At 38.7% G+C, this 18,161-nt stretch overlaps 1 protein-coding gene across 3 annotated transcripts; it reads left to right on the plus strand.

Annotated features, from left to right (window-relative positions):
* Nucleotides 1-1,007: 1,007 nt before the first annotated feature.
* psen1 (presenilin 1) lies at nucleotides 1,008-15,168 on the plus strand. Of its 3 annotated transcripts, none has more exons than XM_053633344.1 (11): nucleotides 1,008-1,048; nucleotides 4,222-4,306; nucleotides 5,163-5,434; nucleotides 5,674-5,815; nucleotides 6,081-6,148; nucleotides 7,601-7,821; nucleotides 10,622-10,720; nucleotides 10,819-10,905; nucleotides 11,069-11,257; nucleotides 12,193-12,311; nucleotides 14,039-15,168. In XM_053633344.1, the coding sequence occupies exons 2-11, from the start codon at nucleotides 4,271-4,273 to the stop codon at nucleotides 14,192-14,194; spliced, it is 1,389 nt and encodes a 462-aa protein (XP_053489319.1). In that variant the 5' UTR covers nucleotides 1,008-1,048; nucleotides 4,222-4,270; the 3' UTR covers nucleotides 14,195-15,168. The 3 variants fall into 3 exon arrangements, with proteins under 3 accessions (XP_053489319.1, XP_053489321.1, XP_053489320.1); XM_053633346.1 differs by having other exon boundaries at nucleotides 11,090-11,257; XM_053633345.1 differs by lacking the exon at nucleotides 1,008-1,048 and adding an exon at nucleotides 1,644-1,661.
* The last annotated feature ends 2,993 nt before the right edge of the window (nucleotides 15,169-18,161 follow it).

Raw genomic sequence — 18,161 nt, forward strand, 5'->3', positions numbered from 1 at the left:
ATTACCCAGGGTTAAGAAACCCTGCTCCGAATAAGGATTAGCACCGTTTTTGCAGTGTGAACCCCCGCACAGCGGTGATAAACCTGTAGCTTTGTTACGAACAGCGTAGCAACACACACCCAATCAGAAATTAAAAGCGCATGCCTCATATCACATGATTTATATAGTCACAGAAACCCCACGTGTTGTGTGAGGGAAATTATTATGATTTTTTTTTTTTTTACAGTTATGGTTTTTACAGAAGTTTTACGCTATTTAAAATGGCTGTGTGCTGTATGTAACCAATCATTGTTGCTGACACCACAAATATGCAAATAAAAACGTTAAACCAGGGTTTAGGAATTTACAGTGTGAAACGTCAGATTCTGAATACCCAGGATTAATCGTTAACCCCAGGTAAAGTAGTGTGAAACATGATAACCCAGGATTCTGAATGACCCAGGGTTAAAACTATTTCCAGTGTGAAAAACCTTATCGTGGTCTTCTGAGAAGGAGTTTAAACTGCCATCTACCACAGAACGAGAAAGAATGCTGGTTTAGCTCTATTTGCAGATGTCTCTGGCTTTTAAAACCTAATTAGAGTTTCAACATGTGCAAGTTTTGTTCGTCTAATTTAAAATACTGATATAGTCTTTGCAATGATACATGATTGTTGATGGTCTAAATTACATCTGTGATGTCATAACCTGTATGTAATACTGTATTAACTAAGTTTTGTCTTTACAGATTGTTGGGCTCGTTTAAATGTATTTTGGCACGGTTTTTATTGAAGCTAGACACAAAAAGGTCATCTTGAACTCAATAAAAAAAAAATACTTGGCATGACACGTGACTTTTCTTTTGTCATCAACCGGACTTTGCGGAAACGCAGAATTTACTCAACCATTTCCGGCTTTACAGGCTCAGTCTCAAACAGCTCCTTACTTCCTACATTAGGGCACTTTATACGGAAGTTTTTACTCCCTATGTAGTGCACTATATGACCAAAAGTTGGCTATTTGCTATACGTTCGTGGCGCTTGCGGTTTGTTGGGTCGGAAGGAATCGAGGTGTGTAGCCTAACAGTTTACATAAAGCTCTTTAATACATTAACACATTAATTACGGTTTTGTGTGGAGTGAACTTATGTGGTATTTATATTTCGTAGTAAACTCGGTTGTTTTTGTCAAGTGTTAGCAGTTGAGTGTTTAAGTAGCGAGCTAAATGTACAGGGTCCATTCACACAGGAATGAAGTCGTTCGCCGGTGTTGTGTTGATTTGTCCTGCCTTGTCAGATTTTCATGCCGTACCGCAGAATAATGGATATATCTATCTTTCTATCTATCATTCTATCTTACTATATATCTATTCATCCTAGCGCATGGAAAACTCCTACTGCGGGTTTCTGCTTTGCGTCTGTGACTACGGACAATAATTCAGTGTAACTTTGCCGAAGATTCCTATTAGACAATGATAGGATGATTTTACAGTACAAAACCCCTATCGGATTAGCGATATATAATAAACAGGTGGGATGATTTTACAAGGCGAAACCCCCGACCAGATTCCAAGTCCACGCGCAAGTAGTAACAAGAAAATTATGGGCGTGTTGTTCAGCGTGACAAAAATGACGCCATATTGATGTACGCATGCGCAGTAAGCCCTGGTAGGACCATCTGACGGGTAGGATGAAATGTCAGGACACCCCGTGGCTAACTGTGTTTATGTTTAGTAAAATCTCCTCTCTTTTTTTTTTCTGTATAAATTCATTTGTAAATTATTTGTGTGGAGTATTTGGAGCATGTCTTTCATAACATTAGATAAAAGGGTAACTAACAAGTTGGCTAACGTGGCTAGCTAATGTTAGTGGTCTTGCGTTAGTGGTTTAACCCTAGTAGTTTTACGTTAGTGGTTTAATTTGAGTAGTTTTAGGTTAGTTTAACATTTGTAGTTTAATGTTAGTGGTTTAACAGTAGTTTAACAGTAATGGTTTTAGCTTAGTAGTTTAACGTTAGTGAGTTTATGTTTGTAGTTTAACCCTAGTAGTTTAACGTTAGTGAGTTTATGTTTGTAGTTTAACCCTAGTAGTTTAACGTTAGTGAGTTTATGTTTGTAGTTTAACCCTAGTAGTTTAACGTTAGTGAGTTTATGTTTGTAGTTTAACCCTATTAGTTTAACGTTTGTAGTTCAATGTTAAAGGTTTAACATTAGTAGTTCAATCTTAGTAGTTTAACATTACTGGCTTGCGATTAGTGGTTTAACCCTAGTAGTTTTACGTTTAACATTAGCGTTTTTATGTAGTTTAATGTTAGTGGTTTAACATTAGTAGTTTAATCTGAGTAATTTAACGGTAATGGTTTTACGTTTGTACTTTAAGGTTGGTGGTTTAATCTGAGTAGTTTAACGTTAGTGGTTTTATGTTTGTAGTTTAACATTGTTGGTTTAACATTAGTAGTTTAATCTTTAGTAGTTTAATGTTAGTGGTTTAACATTAGGGGTTTAATTTTAGTAGTTTAACGTTAGTAGCTTAATCTGAAAGAAAACAGGGACGTGTTGATGTATTCCGGTAATGATTGTCTAGAGAGAGCCACCAAAAAAAGAAGACTTCAGCATGGTGTATAGTATTTTATTTATATATATATATATATATATATATATATATATATATATATATATAAATATAATATAATATACATACACACACACACACACACACACACACATATATATATATATATATATATACACACACACACACATACATACATACACATATATATATATATATATATATAGAGAGAGAGAGAGAGAGAGAGTGTGTGTGTGTGTGTGTGTGTGTGGAATGCGAGGCACATTCCAAGAGTGCTGATATTTAGTATAATGGCACTGGGACATTTCAGTGTGTGTATCACGCCGCTTGTCCCTGTTCACGGCATAAAATTCCAGTTCTAGCAATAGTTCATTCCACTGAAACCGTTACTACACTTACTATGGGCTGCCTGTCAGTCAGTCTGTGTGTTGGCATGGCAACATGCAAGCTCCATCCAGCTGTGGCTTCTCTGGGAACTATTTTCATTGAATGCGCAAAAATAAACAAAATAGTTGACCACACTGTGTCTGAAATATCAGTTACTTGATATTAATTTCTTGTTTATTGAGCTGTTGTATTTGAACAATATCACATGGCTGCAGGTAATCCCCGCCGTGCTGATATTCAGTACAACAGCACTCTTTCTTGTGTGATATTACTTAATTATACCACGGCACTGTAGAATCGTCTAATCTGAAGTTGTTGGTTAATGTCTACAATCTACATGATCTAAGGCTGATTAAAGTTACGTCCCAATATTTAACAAGGAAAATTGTGTAACAGTTTATGTAAGGAGTCTCCAGTGTCAGTGCTTTGTAGCGTCTTGTCAGTTTTCCACCATGGGACCTTCAGGACAGAGGAGTTTGCTTTTCCCCAAGTGCTTGTTAACATGGCAAGCTGTGTCTTTCATTCCATACAGGATTTCACAGCGTTTTTTTTGTGATTGTTGCAGCTAAAAATACTTGATTTTGCTACGGATTTTTTTTCTTTTCAAAATTTGTGGTGCGATTTGAGGAGGTTTTTTTTTTTTTTTGCAGAAAACTACTTGAATTGGAGACATTGCAATGGCATGAAATTGCTTTGAGCGGTCTCTCGCAGTGATGTTTGTCGGTAAATGAGACCTTTTAGCTCTACTCACGTTCGGCAAACGTGAATCGAAGGGGGTTTTGGCCGAGTGCGCGATGTGATGACGTTGCATGGTGCGTCTTGGCCCAAATCTTAGTAGAATCTGTGGTAATGTTGAAAAATCGCAAGCTCCTGCGAATATTGGGGAGTTTCCTTGATTTTTGCATTCATTTCTGTGATCGTGAAATCCTGGAGGGACTGGTCTTATTGTCTTATTAACTTCAAGGAGAGGGGAAAAAAGGGGAAAGACTGTTGGGAACGACTGTTTTATAGCAGCATGCCCTATTGCATTCGTTCCTTACTTATTCATCAGCTTATGACTGATTACGACAGACATGAATTTAATGTTTCCCTGTACATGATGAAGCACTGAAAGGGAAAAAAATGAATCTGGAGCTGTAACTGAATGTAGAAATAGTGTCCTTTTTAAAACCATTAGAATATGTTTATTTTTTTAACAATGGAGACATGTAAGACGTTGATTCGTGTTTGTGTTACGATTGAATATCTTGCATGTTGTTCTTCTAGGTACTCCCGCTCAGCTCTTTTATGAGGCTCGTCTCATTTCCAGGCACCAATGGCTGACAATGCACAAGATTTAGTCAATAATGTGGTAGGTCCTGAAGTTTTATGGCTTACTTTATAACTAATATTTGATTTCATTGCTTGTCGAATATGCCTCAGTTTTGCTTTACACTTGGCTAAACAGTGACGTGAGGGTCAACTCCGTGAGGATAGCATTTTACTGCTTGACCCAACCTTTCTGTGATCGGTGCCAGCATCACACCCAGGTGTGGCACAGACGATAAAAGTATAGAACAGCTGCAATTACATAATCATATTGCCTTCTGTAGCTGGAGGCTTTCCTGCCTGGACTTGTCTTTTTTTCTTTCTCTCTCTAGTTCCCTGTTAAGAGTCTTCAGTAGCAGAGATTTACAGTTTTATCCTAGACTCATATTTCTGATAGGCTTTGAAGCATGACTGGGAGGTCCTGTGTTCGGTCACTGATCTTGTTATTGAGAGAAATACAAAGTCGATTACCATCTATAAGACGCAAATAGAAAGAGGCGATGATAAATAGATAATCATTAATTATCTATCAATTATAGATAATCAGCTGTTTAACTTTGTGGCATAGCTTAACTGGCACGCAGTTTAAAGCTCAGTAGTCATATACACTACTTACAGCATATACCTTTAATCGTATTGATAGCATAGATCAGAGAGGATTGAACGTAGAAATCGACTTTTAAGTACTTTCCTGGAAGGAAGATTCTTGCCTCCTTTATTCCCCTGATGCTTTTGTTAGTTTTTTTTATTTTATTTTATCCACATTTATGTTTATGTGAACATTTCAGCAAATGACCACTGTACTGATGATCATTCTGCATGCTACTAAACCATCACTCTTGCCATAGAGGCTAGCACAGTGCATAACACCATTCTGATCATTTCCCTTTTGCATGCAGTCACGTGAAGGAGCGGAGGCCAACCAGCACACGGACACCGGCAGATCTACAGCCCGGCCACGGAGAGGGGTTGAGCTCAACGGCCAGCCACCTTCCACTCGCGCCCCACAAGTGGTCATCGACAACGAGGAAGAGGAGGACGAGGAGCTCACTCTGAAGTATGGAGCCAAACACGTCATTATGCTCTTCGTCCCAGTCACACTGTGCATGGTGGTCGTCGTGGCAACCATCAAGTCGGTCAGCTTCTACACGCAAAAGGATGGCCAGCAACTGTAAGTCTTGACCCTATTCCAGGATTGGGAACGAGTATTCCGCACCACTGTGGCGTGCATTAAGTTTAAACACAGCTACAGAAATGAAAACGAGTTAGTAGTTGTTAGTACGTGTCTTCTGGGCAACTACGAATAAAAACTTGAATATCCCAGACACAAAATCTGCCTGTTGCATGTGCCCAGGCTGCTGATTCGTCCACCCTGGTATCTAGCTAACCATGATATCATTACTCCTACAGTATCTACACCCCCTTCCGTGAAGACACGGACACTGTGGGCCAGCGTGCGGTCAATTCCATCCTCAACGCTACCATCATGATCAGTGTGATTGTGGTGATGACGCTGGTACTGGTACTGCTCTACAAGTACCGCTGCTATAAGGTATGGCGTTCTGGCAGTTGATTCTTCTCACATGGTTTTTCCAGACCTTGATTCTCAGAATAAATGAATAATCCATGGTGCCAAATCTTTAAAAATAATTATTTAAAAAGTATACTTTTTAGTGTACTTATTTATTTATTTATTTATTTATTTTATTTATTTGTTTTAAGTATAAATCTGTGACATTGGTACCTGTGTTATTTGCACATGACTTGCCTTTCTGTGTTAGTAGCATCTTAATGACATGTTGTTTTTGCTATTACAGGTGATCCACGCCTGGCTGTTCTTCTCCTCCCTGCTCCTGCTCTTCTTTTTCTCCTTTGTTTACCTGCTGTGAGTCGTGTTTCTGCCTGCCATCATACATACAGTGTCCTCCACTAATAATGGCACCCCTGGCAATTATGAACAAAGAAGGATGTGAAAATTTGTCTTTATTGTTTAACCTTTTGATCTTTTGTTTTTAAAAAAATCACAAAACTACTCTGCTCTCATGGATACCAAACAATTACAAACACAACACAAGTTTATAACAAAGTTAAATATAGGTGTGCAGCAATTATTGGCACCCTTTTAGGCAATACTTTGGGCTACCTCCCTTTACCAAGATAACAGCTCTGAGTCTTCTCCTTTAATGCCTGATGAGGTTGGAGGATACATGGCAAGGGATCTGAGACCATTCCTTCATACAGAATCTCTCACGCTGGTGGACTCTCCTCTTCAGTTCACCCCACAGGTTTTCTATGGGTTTCAAGTCAAGGGACTGGGATGGCCATGGTAATTTTATGTTGATTTTAATGTATGTTTTGGATCATTGTCCTGCTGGAAGATCCAACCATGTCCCATTTTAAGCTTTCTGGCAGAGGCAGTCATGGTTTCATTTAATATCTGTTGATATTTGATAGAGTCGATGATGCCATGTATCCTAACAAAATGTCAGGGTCCTCTAGCAGAAAAACAGCCCCAAAACATTAAAGAGCCAACATCATATTTAACCGTGGACATGAGGTACTTTTCCATATGGCTATCTCTCTGTGTGCACCAAAACCACCTCTGGTGTTTATTGCCAAAAAGCTCTATTTTGGTTTCATCTTACTATAGAACCCGATCCCATTTGAAGTTCCAGTAGTGTCTGGAAAACTGAAGATGCTTGAGTTTGTTTTTGGATGAGAGTAGAGGCTTTTTTTCTTGAAATGCTTCCAAACAACTTGTGGTGATGTAGGTGACTTCAGATTGTAGTTTTGGAGACTTTCTGACCCCAAGACGCAACTAACTTTTGCAATTCTCCAGCTGTGATCCTTGGAGATCTTTTTGGCCACTCGAACCATCCTCTTCACAGTGTGTTGAGACAATATAGACAAACGTCCAATTCCAGGTTGATTCACAACTTTTCCAATTGACTGGAACTTCTTAATTATTGCCCTGATGGGGAATCATTTTTGATAAACATGTATTGTGTTTGCAATTGGTTGATATCCATGAGAGCTGAGAGCAGAGTGTTTTTGTGAATTTTTTAAACAAAAGAACAAAAGGTTAAACAATAAAGACAGTTTTTCACAGCCTTCTTTGCTCATATTTACCAAGTGTGCCAATATTAGTGGAGGGCACTTTAGGAGTGGGCAATGTTGTAAAAGTATCATAACACTATAGCTGATAAACTGTGTGCATCATGATACAGTAACTTGCATAAGTATTCATCCCCTTGAGTTTTCCCCACATATTCCATGAGCAGATGTGATCTATAACAATACTGCTTAATCTCATGTGTCCTTCGTGTCCACGTTGCAGGGAGGTGTTTAAGACGTACAACGTGGCCATGGACTACTTCACGCTGGCGGTGATCATTTGGAACTTTGGGGTGGTCGGAATGATCTGTGTCCACTGGAAGGGTCCGCTGCGATTGCAGCAGGCATACCTCATCATGATTAGTGCCCTCATGTCCCTAGTGTTCATCAAGTACCTGCCAGAGTGGACTGCCTGGCTCATCCTGGCTGTCATCTCTGTCTATGGTTAGTAAGTAGTTAATGAGACTAACTAAACTAACACTCATGTCAAGTGCTTTTCTCATACTTTTTTTTTTTCTTTAACTTAATGCTACAGCTTGCAAAGAAAAGAGAAACGTTTTTGTTGGCGAATAAATGGTACGAAAATAATAGTATGGGTATGAAAGGGTATAAAAATACTCTTGTGATGATGGTAATAACGTAGATTGCATTCACTGCTGAAACACAAGTTCTCTCCATCCTGCAGTATAAGATAAGACAGGATATAATTTGAGGAAGGTCCAAACAGAGCAAAAAAATAGTGTTACGAGTGCTAATCTAAAGGAATTTTCAACAGAGCCAAATTTCCTGTAAGACCATCCCTCCCACGTGATAAATTACACTCTTGATGTTTCCAAACAATGTTATCTTCAGAAAGCCAGTTATTTTAGGATTGTTTTCACTAGGAAAAGAGTAGATGTGGTGTTGCACTTTAAACTGAGCTCCGCTCTGGCTTTCCCAGTGTGAGTACCTGTGCGAGGCCTCCTTATATTAAACTGAAATGCCTAAATGCATTGTCTTGTTTAGGTTTAAGACTGACTTACGTTTTAAAAAAAAAAGTCTGTTAGGGTGCTTTCACCTCTGCACTGTTTAGTCTGTTAGAATCAAAGCCTGGCACATTTTCCTCTTTGGTTCAGTTCATTCAGGCAGGTGAGAAGACCTCAATCGCGCTCAGGTGTGGACAAAAACAACCGGCTCAAGGGGATCTGAGCGAAGTGGCCTCAGTCAGGTTCCAAGCAAACTTGAGCATGGTTCAATTGCAGTGAGATACATCTGTCCCTGGGGGCATTCAGAACATCACCAATTAAAAGCTTGTATGTTGAGGTTAATGAACTCTCTCTTTAGAGAATAGACCTCTCAAATTAGCACTGCAATATACAGAAACGGTATCAACTAATACAATAATCCATTTTATCATGCAGTCTTGGGATATATGGGGAAAAGCTAAGGCATATCCGTCCATTTGGACTATGGATTAAGCCCCATCTAGAAAATATATAAAGTTGATCAACATGTACTAGGTCAGACATAGTTCTGCAGTAATCCCCCCAAATATTTTTTTTTTTAAACACATAATCATGCCTCTAACAACGGGAAAAAATCTCAAACACATCCCGATGCACCAACAACTCCTAAGTATCCGAGAAAGCTTTCCTTAATACACGCCGATATATACAGATGGATCAGAATTTGGAGATTGTGTGTCAGCTGCTTTTGTGGTTAACCATCAGAAAAGTGGCATACAGAGTCCCACCACATTACACTTTTTACTGCAGAAACCAATTCTATTATCATGTTAAAACTTCTCAACAACGGAATTTCCTAACATAACAGACTCAAAATCACGTTTTCAAATTCTGGCGTCCCTCAAAAATGAGCATCAGGCTTTTGTCGAAATTTGAAATGGATTGCAGTCCTCCGGGGCATGGAATTTAAAATGGATTTTTTGAGTTGTACCAGGGCATTGTGGAATACCAGGGCATTGTGGAATTCCAGGGAATGAGCAAGCCTCGTGATGTTGCTTCATGTTTAGAGCTAAAAAAAACAAACAAAAAAAAAGCCCTATTCCACCATCAGACCTCAAACCCATTACAAACTCATGTCTTCAAAAAATTGTTAACTGATTGGGATCAGTGTAGTACAAATAAACTTTTAAGAACTCAATCCTGTTGTTGGTATAAAATGTTGTTTCTACTTGGATAATCTCAGGGACCATATCATCTACACCTGTTGCCAAATACGCCACTCCAGACTCAGTCAAGGTTTTGTTAAAGGGTGAAGATCCTATACTTTACCTATATCCTTATCTCTACCATTGTCTTTGAGGCATATTTTAATGGATTGTAATGGCTTCAACTCCTGTAGGACTCTACAAAAAAAATAATTTTTGAGATATAGTTTTACATTTGGTATCAAAGATGAACTTAAAAAAAAAAAGGCAATTCATATGTTTCATACACTACCAGCCAAAAGTTGACTGAAATGTTTCTCATGATGTTAAAAACCTTTTGATCTGAAGGTGTATGATTAAATGTTTTAAATCTGTGTTTTAGACAAAAATATAATTGTGCCAATATATTCATTTCTTTCATTAGAAAACTAACATTTTATATACTAAAAAAATTCTTTAAATGGATGACTTTGAGCTAAATATTCCGAAAAGTAGCCAAGGAGTGTCCAGCGTAGGTGGGAACTCCTTTAATACCGTTTAAAAAGCATCTTAAAAAATTTCCTCAAGAAATCAGTTGAAAAAATACAGAGAATACATTTCTGGAAATTCTAGGCAAAAAGGGGGTCTACTTTGAAGATGCTCAAATATTTTGATTAATTTTATTTTATCACAACATAATTCCCATAGTTCCATTTGTGTTACTCCAGAGTTTTGATGACTTCATTATTATTCTAAAATGTGTGTGTGGGGGGGGGGGATAGAAATAAAGAATGAGTGTGTCTAAACTTTTGACTGGTAGTGTATGTGTTACGTAAATGAACTGACATGGGAAACCAGGAAAAAAGCACACGCATGCTGTTTGTTCTCTGTTCCACTATATTATGTTTGGTAGCTCCTTAGGAAATCTAAGAGAAGTGATGATAATCTCACTGTGTAAGATTATTTTATAAGCTTTAACATCACAAAACATCTAAATTCAGTGTTTGCAGTAAACCAGGGTTAAGAGCTAGCACATGTTGGGAGATGACCTGTCCTAGAGAAGATGATGTGACTCATTGAGTGTTTTTTTTCTCTCTCCCCCCTTTCCTCTCATAGACCTGTTGGCTGTGTTGTGCCCTAAAGGACCTCTTCGGATCCTAGTTGAAACGGCTCAAGAAAGGAACGAACCGATGTTTCCAGGGCTCATCTACTCTTGTAAGATTAACGGGAAGATCCTAGTGTTGTAGATTCCTAGTGTTACTTTTTATTCGCACACGTTCAGTTTTAACAATGACATTCTTTGTGTTTGCCAGCGACTATGGTGTGGCTGGTCGGCATGGCAGACAACGGAGAATCGAGGAATAACTCTTCAGAAGCTGCCCCCAAACAAGAGGGCGATGGTAAGTCTTATAGTTGGCTGCTTCAGAGGACAAGAGGGGTTTGTGTAACTCGCTTCAGCTGCTGCAATGCTATGTCTGGAATGAAAACAGCATTTCTTTAATGAATTAGTATGCACTATTCACAAACAGTATTTGATATTTTCTTCCCTGCTCTAACTTTAAGGCCTCTCGATGTATCCTGTAGTTGCAACGGCGCCGGTGGCTCAGCCAGAGGATGATGGGGGTTTCACGCCTGATTGGGTCGGCCAACAAGAGCAGCGTCTCGGCCCTCTGCAGTCCACCGATGAATCGAGACGTCATATCCAGGAGATGCCATCAGCACGCCCACTGCCAGCAGATGACGAGGAGGAGAGTGAGTATCGGTGTAGCGGAGGCCCATGGCCAGTCCTCCAGGATAACATAACAGTCTACTACCAGGGTCAAATTTTATATATTACTTGCACACCGTGTAGACAGAATGGATGCTAAAGTCATGCACAATTACATTTCATTTAGCATTTAAATGTATTGCGTTTAATGAATTATTGAAATTCGTTCAACAATACTGGCATGATTAAATGTCTCATGACATGACAGAGTAGAGTGGAAATTGACTTTCTTTGGCCTGAAACAGAACTGAATATCAAGAAATAAACATGTTTGTTGGATGTATTTTATTAATGTAGCCTCAATCCATGCTGGGTCTTACAAAACTTCTGTCCCTTTAAATTGAATACATGTATTACATGAGCTCCTGTCTAACTTGCCTAACTCGCAGGGCTCAGTCATGGGCTTACCGTAATGAAGTCAAGGGTGCCAATATTTAAATTTTTGGTGAATATTGAAGACTTGCGTTAAAATAAAATTAAGTTTGAAATGCTCATCACTAATGAAGGGGCAATAAGGCAGTTGGTGATGCTAGTTTCCAAATAGTTTTGACATGAGACAGTTACTGATTAATTCCCAGAGCGCTGGAGTTTAGACAGTGGCCCTCTGTTACAAATTGCAATTCCCTCTCAACTGTAACTACCCCCAAACAGGGAAGCAGCTGTAGGGCGTGGCTCTAATCCATACCGTAATGCTTCGGTGCATCGAATATAAATATAAATCTGTATTATAGCTTCTTATTATGAGCACTGCTTCTCTAACACTTTTCTTACCTACAGTTTATCTCCTCATTTATAGAGTGTTGGATTATAATTAGGGAAAATAAATCTGATTACCATATTTATTAGAGATTTATTATAGATTGAGTGAAGAGTGAGAGTTTTAAGATATATATGGTTTTTTTTTTTATTATTCTTCCAGGGGGAGTGAAGCTAGGTCTTGGTGACTTCATCTTCTATAGTATGCTGGTGGGAAAGGCTTCAGCTACAGCCAGTGGTGACTGGAACACAACGTTAGCCTGCTTTGTGGCCATTCTTATTGTAAGTAATCCACCCACATATTATTGTTGTTGTTGTTGTTGTTGTTGTTGTTGTTGTGGCATGGTGACCCAGCAGGTAGTGTTGCATGTAGAGCTTGAGGGTGTGGTTCGATGCTTAGGTTACTGTCTGTGTGGAGTTTCACATGTTTACAGGTTCCTCCGGGTGCTCCGGTCCCCCCCCCAAAAAAAAAACATGGCAGTAGGTGGATTGGCTACTCTACATTGTCCTTAGGTATGCATGAGTGTGTGTGAATGTGTGCACGCAGATGCAGTAGTTTCCTGTAATGGTCTGGCATTCAATACAGAGTGTGTTACCTGGATCGGATCCAAATCCACTGTGACACTGACCAGGATAAAGCGGTTACTGAAGATGAATGCATTTAATGCATGTGTAAATCGAAATAATGAATCAGACTTAAATATATATATATAATAGTAGAAAGATGTCAAAGATATAAAAATATATGGCGCAATAATAGTAAGCCTTTCTCTAACTGTAACTAAAGCAGTTCAAAGATAATCCAGTGTCCAGATGTGTTACTTGCACTGAATGAAATAATCAAAGAGTCAAATTTCGCAACGCTGACTGAATGTCCTGACAGCAATTAGCAAGGGATTATTCCCCATTTATTTATCCCTGAAGCAGTTTGAATCATAAGTTGTCACAGGTCCAGGTTTACCAGTAAAGATGAATAGAATTTACAGAAAGGCACATCGATGAGTAATGACAAGAAAATGAATTGGCTCAGAAGAAAAGAATAGGCCTAAACTTTGGAGAAAGCACATCTGTATTCAGAGCTTGGGCAGTTAATGGGTATGACAATGAAAACTCTGATCTATGCAATATCATTAGTAATAGTTGTAGTACACACATCCCATCTAAAAATATTGGAACGGAAAGTCCCCCCGCCTTTGTAATTTCTTAATTTTTCGGGGGGTTACACCCTGAAGACATTTGAGTTTGAGATCAAAAGATGAATGAGACGACAGATCAGAATATCATCTTTAATAATTTCCTGGTATTTACATGTACAGTGGTGCTTGAAAGTTTGTGAACTCTTTAGAATTTTCTATATTTCTGCATAAATATAAGATAAGATAATACTTTATTAATCCCCAGATGGAGAAATTAGGGATATAACCTAAAATATGACCTAAAATATCATCATCAATACCCTTCTGTATTTCTTTGTGAATTCCAGCCTGGCCTCCCAGTTCTTACTACTGATGAGTGGTTTGCATCTTGTGGTATGGCTTCAAAATGGCTTGGTTTTTTTTTTCCCCATAGACAGATCTCTGGTCTTCTTGTTTGCTTATTTAATGCTCTGAATGTCTACTCTTGGTTTGAGGCCAGGCACAGCTGTGCAACAAGAAATACCTGTGTCACATGTTCCAATATTTTTGATCACTTGAAAAATGAGTAGGTTCAAACAAAAGGTGCCATCTAACACGTCTAGATTTAAAATAACAGGAAATGAAAGCTTAAATTCTCATCTATCATCAACTCAATCACCTTTTGAATTGGCCTTGCCGTTCCAGTACTTTCAGAGGCAACTGAAGATATCTATAGAGTCCATTTCGTAGCTGTCTGTCTATTTTGTTTATTCATGTGCTACCTTGGTTATAGCTGATGATTTTTCTTTTATTATTTATTTCTATCATATTTTTTTTTTTCTTTTACATTCGACATTCTGTGAAAAATGATTTGTGTGTCTTCATATTTTGCAGGGCTTGTGTCTAACACTCTTGCTTTTGGCCATCTTTAAGAAAGCCCTCCCAGCTCTCCCCATCTCCATTACGTTTGGATTGATCTTCTATTTTGCCACAGACAACCTGGTGCGCCCGTTTATGGACCAGTTAGCTGTGCACCAGTTCTACATATAGCAAAAAGTGTTATCCTACAACTTGCTTCATGCTCTGGTCATACCACAGAGGACCTGAATCTCAGCAGGAAAGGGTGGAATCGATGGCATTGCCATTTCCCTGTTTCCTCTGTGATGGCTGTGTGACTGGATTAAGATTTTTTTTTTTTTTTAAGGTTTGGAGTGGGACCTCAAGGAATTCATTCCTCCCATGTGTTTTCCTTGTTCATTGATCTTTGTAAATGCAGCATCTCTTCAATGACCCAAAAGATTGACACTGGCATTTGTGATAATTGTGTAGCAATTGTTTAAGGGAGACAAATTGTGAAAAGGGGACGATCGGCAAAATGGTTAATCACCAAAAAGTCATATTCAAATTACATGAGCGAAAGTTTTATAATAACCGGATGAGGAAAAAAAATATGCATGGCTTATTTCTGGGTTGATGGACTCTACTGCATTAATGGAACCATATCTGGGATCCAAACTTGATACAGACATTACATTTTCCATTTACTTGTACAAAGCATTACTTTAGTGACCTTTAATTTGTAAGTGATTTTGACTAAGTGGTTGGTACTGAACACCTTTTCCCTTCTAGCGTGTCTAGAATTATGGTTTGGGGTTGAACACTGGCACAGTCCAACCATGTTTGTTAGGTAAGATATATTGACTTATTGCTGCAGTTTGTGTTAGAATTAAAAAGGTAGAGGCTACTGTTTTGCTCTCATCGTCCGAGGGCATCGTTCTGGAATGTATTATAAATACGGTCCTAAACATACGTTTCACCAAAGTTTGTGGAAATGTTAGTTTTTATTGTTTTTGTCTGTCTGTTTTGTTGATTGTCTATTATGTTTATAGAATTACCTCTCAACTTTTGTTAATTACAACATTCTTTTCCTACAAAAAAACAGAACAGTATCATGATTGTTTTTGTAATTGGTTTATAACCAACTTATAGTTCTTGAATAAAGGAGAAGCTCTTTGAGCACTTTTCTTCCTCTCCAGTGTAATCTGTAATAGGTTGAGCTAAATATCTAGCTAAATGGGATTCATTTCTTGTAACAGTACAAAACATATATGCATTACTTAAATTTAAAAGGTGTCTTAATAAACAGGTTTGATTCTGTGTCTATAAACCTATTAACCTGAGAGGATTAAAAAGTCTCATTTCAGAGAGTCTTAAGCAGTTATCCTCTAGTATACCACTACCTCTGTACTGTGAGTCACTTATTTATTTACCATAAGGGCCTGGCAGACTACAGGAACAATACAAGAACTCCATGGATACCAGAGCTTTGGTGTTTTGTGTACCTCCTCCCTGCTGTACCTGAATGAACCTGGCAGCTTACAAAGCTCTCCAAAGTTTTATTAGATATCACCACGTGGACCATGAGGCTGGGCAAGCAGCAACACTAAATCTCTATTATAATAGTATTAAGCTTCATGTTCAGCTTTTATTTAAGGACTGTCTCTTCCACTTTACTGCCCCACCTGTGATTTGCAATGATCTGACGAAGACACAGGTAAATGAACTTTGAAATACTCTGCAAACACGGCATAGAAATTCTAGCTTTGATGGGTTTACGGTTAAAAAAAAAAATACATTGAGAACCTACCTTAAATGGAACCCTCTAATTCAACATCTGCTCTGTTCAGTTTTTGCTAACGCTTTAGTAGGACATACTTTGGAAACAATAAAACAAGTATTCTTTGAATTCAGGAGGCATACTCAAGTATAGTCTTCTAAAGGGATTTCAAAGTGGAAGAAATATTTATTAGTTGTTGAGAGTTAGTTGTGTTTTAGCTGATTTCAAGTACTCCTTGCTGCAGAACCAAAAGTCTAGGGGTTGGAGTCGAACCTGATCCAGTGCCTCCTTCCTGGGCAGAGTCAAACTAAAGGTCCAAGAAGTGGAGACAACTCAACGTGATAAGTGTGTTTGTTGTTTCATGTTGTACAGCATCTTGAGGGTTAGGGTTAGGCTAATAGGAGGATTAAGTTCCCCCCACTGGACTTTTGGTTCTGTACAGAGAACTACCTCTCTAATTTGGACACATGCCAATTCCCACCTACCAGCCAGCTCTCCTCGATCATACAATAGCTAACAACCAGCGAAGGTGAAGGCCAACTTGTACTTCCTCCGGGACATGTAAAGCCAGCCAACTGCATCTTATCTACCTGCTGCTCATGCTGCAGTACAGCGCAGCGTATCACACTCTAAAGAAAGAGCTATCTATCCTCTACCATATACATGATTTGATGGTGTTGCTGTGATTATCGAGAGAGAGAGAGTATGACATTCCTCCAAACCACAGCCAATTTTGCTTCCTTGGCTTCCCTTTGCTGTGGCATCATAGGGATCTGTACTTGATACTGATGCACCACTGGGGAGCCCTGATTGTTGTATGCTTTGTATTAAAGCCTTTTATCAAACATTTATTTATACGAACGAGACACTGGTAGTTGCACTCAGTACCGGTCCCAAGCTCGGATAAAATGGGGGGGTTGTGTCAGGAAGGGCATCCGGCTTAAAACGTGTACCAAATCAAATCTGTGGACCGATGATCAGTTGGGGCGACCCCTAACGGGAGCAGCCGAAAGAAGACGGTTTATACACATGAGACTTTTAAAAATTAAATAGCCATAAATTTACATCCTAAAGCAGAAAATTATAATAACAATCAAATCTGTTGATTTTGTTGGAATGAAAATATTTCACTGTGCAGACACTCTAAAGAAAAACTTGCTGGTGTATCATTTCTTAATTGTTAATCAAGAAGTTACCTTGCACTGGTATAAAACAGCTTATGCCATTTTTTAGTATTTTTTAAATAGTTATAAAGGAAATTGACATGTTTATCATAATGACACACAAAACCACTTTCATAAATACTGTAGAGAAAAACAGGAGCTGATTGTGGAGTACCAGCTGGTACAGGAAACGAAGGAGACCAAGGAGACCTTCGAGCAACCACAAGACACTAAGCATACCTTTAAAGCTAAGGTGAGGTTAGCATAGCAACTTGGCATGTGGAAGTGGCAGTCTGAATATCTAAATAAGCACATTTATTAATACATTCTGGATAGTTAAGTTAAAGTAGTTTAACGTTGAATTAAATGCTATGGGTTTTTTTTTTTTAGGATTCTGAGTAGGTGTAATGAACAGCTTGTGAAAGATGTGGAGATGTGGAAGTCTTTCACGATGGTTGTAAAAGGGGTCTGGTGAACGAGGCATGAATGTGGATTATAGATGAGTAAATGGCAAATGGAAAAGAGCAGACGTTCACTGCTACTTTTTATGTGGTATGTGGCCTTCTGTCATTTTCCCACTTTGTACTTTTTTATTTTATTTTTAGCTTTAGATCCGATGAAGCAATTATTTGTGGTGGTTCACACCTGTTGCCCATTTGCGAGACTTGTGTTTACATGCACACAGGATGAAGTCTGTGAGCATAATTAGAGGAGGATTATCTAATCAGAGTTAAAATGGCTACCATGAGACTTGCGTATGCAACATTGATTGCCTGAGGAATGATTTTAAAAAAGTTCCCATGCATGTAAGCCAAACTCACAGATCCACTAGAAAAGCAGCAACTGTCATGACTTTTCACAGACTTCTACATACATAATAAGCAGGAATCGTATGTGCGCATAGATCTTTTCATGCAAGCAAGTTAATGGAATCTGGGGGAACTCTGGGGACCAATGAGCTCTGCAAGAAAACCTCATCCTGCTTTCCTTTTCATGTGACTTGTGATAGTTTATAGGCACACAGAAATGTGACTCTCCCAGAGGCAAAAGCAGATCCACCTTTCAGTCGTCAGGCCTGCTACATTCTCTCTGCAGGCCACAGCTGGAGCACAGCACACATGCTGTTGGTATGACTTAACCTCAAGTGGCTTAATGCCACTACAAATGTATATTTTCACTTACCGCAGCTGTAGTTGGTACCCCTGCGTTAAAGTAGGGAGCCAATTTTGGAAACGGA

The sequence above is a fragment of the Ictalurus furcatus genome, chromosome 9, assembly GCF_023375685.1.
Source record: "Ictalurus furcatus strain D&B chromosome 9, Billie_1.0, whole genome shotgun sequence".
In the NCBI taxonomy this organism is placed as follows: Eukaryota; Metazoa; Chordata; class Actinopteri; order Siluriformes; family Ictaluridae; genus Ictalurus; species Ictalurus furcatus.